Source organism: Fistularia commersonii, chromosome 30 (genome assembly GCF_037954325.1).
Source record: "Fistularia commersonii isolate RoL2024-O1a breed Wild chromosome 30, RoL_Fcom_v1.0, whole genome shotgun sequence".
NCBI lineage: Eukaryota > Metazoa > Chordata > Actinopteri > Syngnathiformes > Fistulariidae > Fistularia > Fistularia commersonii.
In genome coordinates, this window is record NC_141313.1 from 925,425 (window position 1) to 937,558 (window position 12,134).

Here is a 12,134-nt window from a genome sequence, read left to right on the forward strand (position 1 = left end):
CGGTGGGGGTCTCAGACTCCCTGAGGTAAATGTTCCCACCTGGAGAGAACCAAGAGTGACTCATCCAGAACCTTCCTCAACCAGGCCTGCAGTGACCTCCAAAGGCCCAAACTTGTAAGTACAAGGCAGACGGCCGGGGCCGAGTGGAGATGATCGGTTGACCGGCCGCTGTGGGCCACAACTCAAGTGGACCTTCTTCACCTGCGACCCAGAGATGAGATGATTCACGGCTGTCAGTCAGAACTCAGGTGAACATTCCCCAGGTGGAGCTTCATCTACCTGCCTCAGCTCTACTACCTCAGTGGTGGAACAAACTTCCAGAAGCAACAAGACTAGCATCATCTCTCTCAACCTTCAAGAAACAGGTCAAAACTGTTCTCTTTCAGGACTTTTTACTGCGCTGATGCCCCAGATCAGGTTAGGCAGCAAGTTAGGCTATGCAGTGTGCGTGTGTGTGTGTGTGTGTGTGCGTGTGTGGACATTTGTGTATGTCTTTGTCCAAAAAAAAAAAAAAAAAACTCACTAACCCCAGCTTACTGTTCTGTATATTTCCTGTGCATCTTGTACTTGCAAGTGTATTTGCAGTCCTTATGTCCTCTATTGTAAGTCGCTTTGGATAAAAGCGTCTGCCAAATGCAATGTAATGTAATGTAATGTAATGCTAGAAGCTCCCTGGTTCAATGACTCCAGGAGCCTTTCAATCAGTCAAGCAATACATAATTGATTAAGTCAAATCAATCAATCAAATAGTCATTTATTCTCTATACCACTTATCTTGCAGTCGGTGGAGCCTATTACGGCTGTCATTGGACGAGAGGTGCGGTTCACCCCGGACCAATCACAGGGCCTCTTATAGGGACACTCAACCAATCACCTTCTCATTCACACGACTGGCCAAAGTAGGGTCTCCATGGACCTCCTGGACTTTGGGAGGAACCCGGAGAACCCTGAGGAACCCTGAGCATGGAGACTCCACACAGGAAGGCCTCCTGTGGGAGTCCAACCACATAAATGCAAGTAATGAAAGAAAAGTGACTAAAAGAAACTTTTAAAATGAGAAAGAACTTTATAACGAATGTCTTCCTCCGGGATCAATTGCAATATAAACTCCAATCATCAGTTACCATTTACTTTTACCTCGGACGTTAATTCATTCATTCATCACGAAATTTTATTTCAAATATAGATGTGTGTGTGAGAGAAAGATAGAGATAGTAATTTGTATACATTTATTAATCTAAATCTGTTTTGAAAAGTATTTGGAAGTTTGTTACATTAACGATCTATCTGGGCTCGTCTTCCTCGAAATGTCAATGTTAATAAAGCTATACGGGAAAAGCCACTAATATTAAACGAGTCTAAAAAGAAGATTCTGGAATAAATAAGACAATATTTAACTGATTAAATATTTTCCGTGCAGGACAGTTTGTCTTCTTCAGAAGGGAACCGTCCGAGTCCTCCCGGGGACTCGGGGTTCGGCTCTGGACGTCCTTCCATCGGCTGAGGACCACAGCAGGTTCTGATCCTCCATGGAGAACCAAGTATCTTCTGTCTATTTGTCTGTCTGGTCCCCATGGATGGATGTAGCTCCGTAGCTCCGTAGCTCCGCCGCTAGCTTGAGTCTGGACCGTGCTGTTTGTTTACAGTTGAGACTTCCGGTCCGTGGGTTAATGTCTTCCGTGTGGGAACTCGCTGTCGGTAACATTCGTTCCGCTCCTAACGTTCCGTACCGATAAATATATCAACATCGTATTTAAGATAAGATAAAGTTTATTGATTCCCATGGGGGAAATTCCTTTCTCACTGCAGCGCAACAGTTATAATGTCAAAAAGGAAATAAATATGAATATAAATAGAAATGGAAAGGCAGAAGACAGGAAATAGCAAGACTAAATAAACAGATAAAATTCCATGAATAAATAGACAGCAGATAAATAAACAGCAAACAACAACATCAGCTATAAAAACATCATTGTCATATTTATCATATTTTTAACTCAAGGTCAGCTTATGCTCAATTTTTCCACATGAACTGGACAGGCAGAGGGATCGAGACGTTTCTCACTTTCTCACATGAGATTAACAAAATAATAGTAGGGTGCACAACAAACAAAAAAACGTTAAAGTGTAGTGTCGAGTGCACGCAGATACAATCTACCGCTACTGAGGCCAAAGGCTGAAAAAGATACAACAGCATATAAACCTGAAATGTATAAATATATGTCATTTGAATGTGATATAGAAGGTAGCATTAGTTTTCTGTACAGTTTAGTGCAAAAACCAGTCATTAAGTAATATCATACAATAGTAGGTGACAAAATGAAGTGGATTTAACGGCATAAAAGTCAGTATATAGTGCATAAAGTCAATATATTGTGTGCGTATTTGACTGTAGTGATACTATTATTTTTTTTACTTTAAAAACGTATTAACTATTTATGTACTCATAAATAATATAGAGGAGGTGGTAATGTACAAGCTGTGTTCCTCTATGATAAACTCATCAAGGATGTATTCATCCTCTAATATTTAACATTTGTTTATGACACTTTTCGCTTGAAAAATGTGAATTGTTTGCTTCAATTTGATTAATTATAACTACTTTTTTCAATTTACATTATTTTATAACCTGTATATGCACATATTTGTTCTCTTACGTCACCTTCTGGCAGTTTGTTGCCACTGCGTGTTGAGGTTCTACATTTATCATTTTTTTATCTTGTTCAAAATTTGAATACATTGATTTTAATTATCAATTACATCTTAAATATAGATAAATTATGTGTATTATACATATTTCATATAAATTAAAGTAATACATATATATTCCTTTTGTTTTATACATATACTGTTTTTTTTTTGTTGTTTTTTTTACTGGTATCTAAATTTCTCTATTCATTCTCCGCAAGTATTTAATATTTAATTATTATATTGTTTTTCTTTGTCAAATGTGCATTTATTTACATTTTTTTTAAATTCATTAATTAACTATTTATTGGATTCCTTGTTTATTTTGAAAAGATTTATGATGTTTTTGACAGGTATCTTTATTTATAAGTTGTAATCAAATGGTCTGTCGCTATTTAATATTTAATAATTGTATTGCTTTTCTTTGTAAAATATGTATTTAGTGATTGAAGAAAACAATGACACACTTGTTTTTATTTTTGATTGTTAACATATTTTAAGTTGGTCTTTAAATCCTTTTTTGAAAATTATTTTTCAACAATTGATTGTTTAATGAAATATTGATGCCATTTTTAATAGATTTTGTAATTTGATATACAATGGCCTTAGACATATTCATCTGCCGTTATTTAACATTTAATTATTATATTGCTTTTCTTTGTCAAATGTGCATTTATTTACATTTTTGGGAAAATCATTAATCAACTATCTATTGTTTTCCCGGTTTTATTTTGAAAAGATTGATGATGTTTTTGACAGTTGTCTGTATTTTATGAGTTGTAATATAATGGTCAAGGACATATTTATCCGCAGTATTTAATATTTAATTATTGCATTGTTTTCTTTGTAAAATATGCCTTGAGTGATTTAACAAAACAATGAGACACTTGCTATTATTTCAGATTATGGACTTTTTAGTTGGTCTTTAAATTCTTTTTGGAAAATTATGTTTCAACACTTTATAATTGAATAATATACTAATGTTATTTTTAACAATTGTCTATACTTAAACGTTGTGATATAATGGTCAAAGATGTATTCATCCACCTGTAGTCAATATTTCATTAATATATTGTTTTTCTTTGTAAAATGTGCACTGATTAAAATTCGTTTGGAAAATCACTAATCAACTACTTATAGGTTTCATTGTTTTATTTTGAAAAGATTAATAATGTCTTCGATGGGTATCTGTATTTTGGAAATTGTAATAAAATGTTCTTCCAGTAGTTAACATTTAATTATCATATGTTTTTTTTTTTGTAAAATATGAATTTAATGATTGAAGAAAACAATGACACACTTGTTTTTATTTTTGATTATTGACATATTTTTAGCTGGTCTTTAGATCCTTTTTTGAAAATTATTTTTCAACAATTATTGTTGAATGAAATATTGATGATGTTTTAAATAGTTTTTATAAGTTGTAATATAATGGTCCAGGATATATTCATTCACCGGTATTTGATATTTAACCATTATATTGCTTTTCTTTGTAAAAGGTGAATTTACTTACATTTGTCGGGAAAATCATTTATCAATTTATTGTTTTCCTTGTTTTATTTTGAAAAGTTTAGTACGTTTTTGACAGTTATATGAATTTTATAAGTAGTAATAAAATGGTCGGCCAGTATTTAATATCTAATTATTTTATTGTATTTGTTTGTAAAATATGAATCTAGACATCATTGATAGACTTTTTTTATGTTGTATTATTTACATATTTTTACTTTTCTTTAAATCTTTTTTTGAAAATTATTTTTCAACAATTTTTCTGTTCCATAAAATATTAACAACATTTTTAACCATTTTATATGTTGTGATATGATAATGAAGGATGTATTAATCCGCCGATATTTGATATCTATTTATTCTATTGCTTTTCTGTGTAAAATGTGCACTTATTAAAATTCTTTTGGAAAATCACTAATCAACTATTAATAGTTTTCCTTGTTTAATTTTGAAAAGATTAATATTGACTTTGATAGGTATCTGATTTTAGAAGTTGTAATAAAATGGTCTGCCGATATTTAATATGTAATTATTGTTTTGTTTTTCTTTGTAAAATGTGAATCTACTGACATTTTTCGGAAAATCATCAATCAACCATCTATTGGATTCCTTGTTTTATTTTGAAAAGATTTATGGCGTTTTTGACAGGTATCTTTATTTATAAGTTGTAATGAAATGGTCTGCCCGTATTTAATATTTAACTATCGTATTGCTTTTCTTCGTAAAATCTGTATTTAATGATTTAAGACAACAAAGACACACTTGTTTTATTTTTGATTATTGACTAATTTTCAGTTGGTCTTTAAATCCTTTTTTGAAAATTATTTATTGTTGAGTAAAATATTGATGATGTTTTTAACAATTTTTTTAAGTTGATACATACGGTCCAGGACGTATTCATCCACCTGTATTTAATATAGAATTATTATATTGCTTTTCTTTTTAAAATGTGGATTTATTTACATTTTTCGGAAAATCATTAGTCAACTACTCATTGCTTTCCTTGTTTTATTTTGAAACGTTTAATGATGCTTTTGACAGTTATCTGAATTTTATATGTTGTAATGAAATGGTCTCACGGTTTTTAATACTTAATTATTGTATTGTTTTTGTTTGTAAAATATGAATTTCGTGTTTTAAGACAACAATGACACACTTGCTTTTATTTTTGATTACTGACATATTTTTAGTTGGTCTTTAAATCCTTTTTTGAAAATTATTTTTCAACAATTTATTGTTGAATGAAATTTGATGATGATTTTAACAGTTTTTATAAGTTGATATATAATGATCTAAGATGTATTTATCCGCTAATATTGGTTTTCTTTGTAAAATGTGTATTTGTTAACATTTTTTGAAAAATCATTAATCAACAGTCTTTGTTTTCCTTGTTTCATTTTGAAAAGATTAATGATGTTTTTTACATTTATCTGTATTTTACAGGTTGCGATACGTTTTTTCTGTGTAAAATATGAATTTAGTGATTTAATACAACAATGTTACACTTGTTTTTTTATTTTTTGATTATTGACGTATTTTTAGTTGGTCTTCAAATCCTGGTCCAGGATGTATTCATCCGCCCGTATTTGATATTTAATTATTGTATTGTTTTTTTTTTGTAAATGTAAAAATATTTAAATTTTTCGATAAATCATCAATCAATTAGTGATTGTTTTCCTTGTTTTATTTGGAAAAGTTTTATTCATTTTTCTTTGCAATATATGAATTTAATTTTAATCATTTCTATATTTGATTATTTGCATATTTTAATGCAAATATTCTTTGGAAAATTATTTTTCAGATAATAAAATATTGATGACGTGTTAAAAGTTTTATTAATTTTTCTTTGAAACATGTGTTTTTGGTGATTTAAGACAACAATGAAACACTTGTTTTTATTTTTTTTTATTTACAAATTTTTTTAGTTGGTGTTCAAATTTTTTTTGAAAATTATTCATCATCTATTTATTGTTCCGTCGGCATTTGATATTTAATTACTGTCTTGGTTTTCTTTGCAAAATGTCAATTTATTTACATTTTTCGAAAAATCATTAATCAACTATTTATTGGATTTCTTGTTTTATTTTGATAAGATTTATGAGGTTTTGACAGGTATCTATATTTATAAGTTGTAATCAAATGGTCTGCCGGTATTTGATATTTAATTATTGTATTGCTTCTCTTCGTAAATATGTTTTCAATGATTTAAGACAACAATGACAAACTTGTTTTTATTTTTCATTATTTACATATTTTTCAGTTGGTCTTTAAATACGTTTTTTAAAACTATTCATCAACTTTTTATTGTTCCGCCGGAATTCGATATTTAATTAATTTTATTGTATTTATAAATTTTATTATATTTATACATTTCATATTATTTTTATTAATTTAATTACATTTTTCGAAAAATCATTAATCAACTGTTTATTGGATTCCTTGTTTTATTTTGATAAGATTTATGAGTTTTTTGACAGGTATCTATATTTATAAGTCGTAATAAAATGTTGTAAAAAAAAAAAAAAAGTGGTGACAAAATAAGCATTTACTTGACTTCCTTTTTGAAAGTCATTTATTACCTCTACATTGTTTTCCTGATTTCATTTCCAAAATACAAGTGAGGTTTTTACCCTCCGTGAGTGAAACACAACTCTTCAGCGCCCCCTGCTGGCCACTCGGTGCAACTGCAGGCCTTGGTTCTCCAGCGGAGCGCTCCGACGCGGGTCCCGTCCAGGACCCACCCCCACGTCCCGCGTGGATTCTCATCGGTCCGACTCGCAAACGGGGAGGGGAGGATGAGGAGGGTGGAGGATGGAGGAGGAGGAGGAGGAGGAGGAGGAGGAGGAGGAGGAGGAGGAGGGTGGAGGCGCGTATAAAGTCAAAGCTGAGACACGCAGGGACACAGTGACACGCAAACCCGCCGCGGAGGATTTTCCACGCCACGGGACTATTTCTTTCCGCTTCCGTCATGGATGTTTACACCGCGATCTTCGTCTTCTCCACCGCGTCCTCCCTCCTCTTCATCACAGGTAACCGCACCTCCGTGCGCGGCGTGACACAAATCCACGCACTTTGCGCTGTCCCGCCCGTCCGGTGTGCTCACGCCGGCGCTTGTGTTGCAGTCGTGCCCGCGCCCGCCGGGGAGCCTCCCGCACCCCACGCATCCCACGCCAGCCCCGTGCGCGCCAAGCGCTGCTCGTGCGCGTCCTTCCTGGACAAGGAGTGCGTGTACTTCTGCCACCTGGACATCATCTGGGTCAACACGCCGGAGTGAGTGCGCGTCCGCCGCCGTGCACGCGCGGGATTCCACGCCGACGCGTCCGTCTGACCCGCTTCTCCCCGCAGGCGCCTCGTCTCCTACGGGCTCGGGAACGCGCCCCGCGCACGGCGCGCCGCCGCCGACGCCGCCGTGGAACCCGCGCCGGACGCGGGGACGCGCCGCTGCCGCTGTGCGCGACGCGTGGACACGGCGTGCGGGGAATTCTGCGCCGCGGACACGCGACTCAGGTGAGGAAAGGAAAGGAAAGGAAAGGAAAGAAGGAAAGTAGAAGAAAGGAAAGGAAAGGAAAGGAAAGAAGGAAAGGAAAGGAAAGAAGGAAAGTAGAAGAAAGGAAAGGAAAGGAAAGAAGGAAAGGAAAGGAAAGAAGGAAAGTAGAAGAAAGGAAAGGAAGGAAAGAAGGAAAGGAAAGGAAAGGAAAGAAGGAAAGGAAAGGAAAGAAGGAAAGTAGAAGAAAGGAAAGGAAAGGAAAGAAGGAAAGGAAAGGAAAGAAGGAAAGTAGAAGAAAGGAAAGGAAGGAAAGAAGGAAAGAAGGAAAGGAAAGGAAAGAAGGAAAGTAGAAGAAAGGAAAGGAAAGGAAAGAAGGAAAGGAAAGGAAAGAAGGAAAGTAGAAGAAAGGAAAGGAAGGAAAGAAGGAAAGGAAAGGAAAGGAAAGAAGGAAAGGAAAGGAAAGAAGGAAAGTAGAAGAAAGGAAAGGAAAGGAAAGAAGGAAAGGAAAGGAAAGAAGGAAAGTAGAAGAAAGGAAAGGAAAGGAAAGGAAAGAAGGAAAGGAAAGGAGAAGATCTCCACCTTTCCTGCTCTTGAAGGTTCTCAGTCTGGATCTTTTATAGAAAAAAAAACTGACCAGACCAGAGTGTGTGTGTGTGTGTGTGTGTGTGTGTGTGTGTGTGAGTGTGTGTGTGAGTGTGTGTGTCCACCTGAGGTCCTGCAGTTGGACCTTCTAAACCCTTGTCTCCTCCTCACAGGGTGAACACTGGTGGTGGGGGCAGCGGGGGGGGCGCCGCCTCCTAGAGGACCTAGAAGACCTCCTAGAAGACCTCCTAGAAGACCTCCACGCCTGGTCCCTGGGGAGGGGGCGACCCCAGACCTTCTCTGGACCTCCACCTCCACTGGCCTCCCACCTGGACTCAGCAGCCTGACGTCTGGCCTGAGGGTGGAGGTGGAGAAGGAGCGAGTCCTCCGACGCCGAAGGGGGAAGCAGCTCTTCTGTGGCTGCAGGTCACCTCCCTCCAGAAGGTTCTCCAGAAGGTTCTCCAGATGAACCTCGGCAGAACGCCTTATTTATTCCTTCTGCTCGATGGTCGCGCTCGGCGGCCATGTTGGTTGTACATTCATGCGTTCATTTCTGTGAAATGTTCCGTCTCCGAGAGCCGAACTCCGGCCACAGCTTTAATAAATGTTAATATTGATCCAACGCTCGCTGGCTCTTCCTGATTGGCTCTCGTTGGGGGGTCACATGGTCCATCTGAGGTCTACAGGGTTCTTGCGAGGAGGGAGAGGTCAGCAGTGAGCAGCTGCTAGCGTCTAACAGAAGGGTTAGCAATACGCTTAGCAGTACCTTCTTCTCCAGGTTGTCTACCTTGTCTCCATGTAAGAAGAGGAGGAGCTTAGGCTCCGCCCACATCAGGATTCACCTGGAGTCACCTGGAAGCACTGGATGAAACAAAGGTCCGGACGATGTGTGGTGAACCCCAAAGAGCCTTGAGGAACCGCAAGAGAACATGGAGACTCCCTGCAGGGAGGCCTCCTGCAGGGATCCAACCAGGAACCTACAAGTCATTGTTTTTAGCAGTGGTTAGAATCCCTTGTATCTCCACAAGGTTCACGCTAGCAGCTGCTAGCTTAGTGTCCGACGTAAGCACTGCGGTATAAAAGTACACGGTACCATCATGGCCGGAGAAGTAAACTGAGAAGTACCGTAAAAGTACAACACAGTAAGAGTACAAGTTAGACCTCTAGAGGAAGTACCGGGAAGTATTTCAGTTCCTGCTGAAGACTTGGTGCTTCTCCTGGATCTGGAGCCGGTCGGCGCCCGTGCACGGACCGGCTCGGCGACGGGGACGAGCCGGGGCCCGACACAATGGCACTTGCCCTGCGAGGTATGCAGCTCCGGGCTGGAACCTCCCCAGAGGCAGCGGTTTCTGGCAGAAGGTCATTAGTCTATTGAAAGGCGCGCGAGCTACATAATGGCCCCGATCGCGGCGAGGAATCTCCGCCGCTCGACAGGAATTCTGCCGCCGAACAATGGAGCCGTGGGCGGGGCGGCCGCTGACGTCCGAACCCACGCCTAGCATCACCTGCACATTTTCCAGCTAGCGCTCCCTGCCGTGCTTTAGCGTCGCACGAAAACCCGTCCTGGAGGAGGTGGGACTCGCACCTCCGAAGACGAGCGCTGTTCGGGGGGAGCGGCGGGCAGAACCTGGAGCTCGGAGGAGCGTTTGGAGAGAATGTTCAGAATGCCTGGAATTATACACTCCACTTCATAAAACAGTTTGGACTGTCCAAAGAAGAAGAGATACATGTATACATGAGGAAGCCCTCATGTATACATGTTACATAACTAGCCCATACATGCTCTCCTCGTACGTCGACGACACCCTCGTCTACAAATATGCACGTACTCGTAATTCTTTGCGATGTCTTGGCGGAGGAGCAGGTGTTTAGTCTCGGACCGAAGGGTTCGACAGGAACGTTCATCGGCGTCTGGGGCGGGGAGGGAGGGGCAGAAATGTAGAGTCAAGATCCAGGTCCATGGAGGAACGTGCAGGAGACCTTCTGGTCTTTGTGGCCTACACCGTGGAGGCACCACTGACCAAAGAGTCCCAGGACCAGGAGGCCTCGATGGACCTCAAGGACGACACGGACCTCCTTCTACGCCCCCTCCAGATGTTGGGTTTGGACCCAAACTTCCAGGCGTCACCGATCCAGATCTTCTAATCAGGTCACGTGACTCCGTCTTGGTTCTGGTTCTCCAGGACCTCGAGGTTCTCGGGGATCCCGGCGGGTTCTTTACCCTCGGCGGGTTGTTTCCACCGTCGCCACAGTAACCGCCGACAGCCGCACGTGAAGCCGCGGCCGGATCGACCTGCAAAACAGGACGAGGGCTGCGTCACGATTGACTTCTGCCGTTTGTCACGAAGGCCTGTTACCGTGGAGACGAGTCCCCTCCGGAAATAACGATTGTTCGAGTTGTTTGTTGTCGTCAGCTCACGTCATCGAGCCACCAAAGCACGAACGGACGGAAAGCGCGTGAAGACGGCAGAGCTCTGGAGACACGCTGGGCTAGCTAGGCTAGGCTAACCGAGCTAACTGGGCTAAGTAGGCTAGCAGGGCGAAGGAGCGGGAGGGAGGTTTCCATCTAGTCCAGGGGTCGGCGACCTTTAACGCCCAAAGAGACATTTGGACCCGGTTTCCTCGGAAAAGAAAACACCGGGAGCCGCAATTACTTTTTGACGTCTAAAATAAAGGCGCCGCTGTATATATTGCTTTTTATTACCTTTACACTTTGTTTAAATAAGTGTGTTGCTTCTGAAATTCACAGAGAAAATTAAATTTTATTTATGTAATGAACTCATTTTGAGCTTTGGGCTTTCAGAGCGTGTAGCGGAGCCTTGATCTGAATTTTAAAAATAAATTGGGAAAAAATCACTGTGTCGGTAAACAATAAAAAATAAATATTTGCAAAATATCTTCATAAATATTTATTTTACCAGGTTTATGGGACTTCTGCTCCTGAACTTCTGCGCACAGCATCTGCAAATCGGGACTTTACCGGCTTCCGCCAGTGTGACGTTATTTTGAGCGGCGAAAAATAATAAATATAATTTTATCTAATATTTCAAGATCACAATAATCTTCCAACTTAGAACTAAAAGTTAAAAAAAGGAATTAACACAAATGAAATACATTTATAATTTATATTCCCAAGCCACCCGGAGCCGCAGTGCAAAGATGGAAGATCCGCATTGGTTGCCGAGCCCTGGACTAGATCTTCTCTCCTGGATCCACGGCTGCCGCCTCTTGTTGGTCATCTAACGGTAAAAGCTCGCCGTCACTCACCGGCGAGGGAGCGCCCCTGAATCCCGGCCAATCAGATTGCGTAACACGATGGAATCCTTGCCGGTAATTAATTTGGTTCTTAGGAGGTTCTCCGGGCTGCAGGTCCCAGCCTGCCGCCGGCAGCCCCGGGCAGGTGGCTTCTCCAGTGTGTTTTGGAGATGGACCAGCAGGGTTCACACGGAGGTCAGATGCGGAGCGAGGGAACGCGACCTGACGGGACCCGAGTTCCCGTCCAGGGAACCCGGATCCAAATTCTTTGTGGGTCAACAGGTTGGTGCAGAGAAGGCGGGGTCACCTGAAGGACACGGCCCTCGGCCCCGGAGCTCCAGGCTTCCAGCGCCCAAACGTCAAGTACTGCGTTTTGCAAGTTCGTGAACCCAACCAGGATGAGGGTGTCATGGTCCACTTCACACCAGATGTTGGAGGTGTTCCTCTCCTACTTGTGCAGATCAGAGAAGACGTGACCTCACCTTGACCCCGGGGAGACGGATCTCCGCACGAGACCTTGAAAATCATCTTCAAGACACGAAGGTTCCCGTTCCTTCTCCTCGTGCTGGAACACCTGCAGGACTTTGTCCAAGTTCAGGTGACACCTGTCAAT

General features: G+C 40.4%; 1 protein-coding gene across 2 annotated transcripts; it reads left to right on the forward strand.

Moving 5' to 3' along the window:
- Positions 1 to 6,724: 6,724 nt before the first annotated feature.
- On the forward strand, positions 6,725 to 8,851 carry edn1 (endothelin 1). Of its 2 annotated transcripts, XM_086178021.1 has the most exons (4): positions 6,733 to 7,226; positions 7,320 to 7,467; positions 7,543 to 7,704; positions 8,440 to 8,851. In XM_086178021.1, exons 1-4 carry the CDS (start codon positions 7,166 to 7,168, stop codon positions 8,483 to 8,485), a joined length of 417 nt encoding a protein of 138 aa, XP_086034147.1. In that variant the 5' UTR covers positions 6,733 to 7,165; the 3' UTR covers positions 8,486 to 8,851. The 2 variants fall into 2 exon arrangements, with proteins under 2 accessions (XP_086034146.1, XP_086034147.1); XM_086178020.1 differs by having other exon boundaries at positions 6,725 to 7,467.
- The last annotated feature ends 3,283 nt before the right edge of the window (positions 8,852 to 12,134 follow it).

What these genes read in the sequence shown, in the direction of transcription:
- edn1 (XM_086178020.1), top strand. Translation starts at nt 7,166, where the DNA reads ATGGATGTTTACACCGCGATCTTCGTCTTCTCCACCGCGTCCTCCCTC. An exon ending in ATCTGGGTCAACACGCCGGA is followed by an intron (nt 7,468 to 7,542) that starts GTGAGTGCGCGT and finishes TTCTCCCCGCAG; the next exon opens with GCGCCTCGTCTCCTACGGGC. An exon ending in GCCGCGGACACGCGACTCAG is followed by an intron (nt 7,705 to 8,439) that starts GTGAGGAAAGGA and finishes TCCTCCTCACAG; the next exon opens with GGTGAACACTGGTGGTGGGG.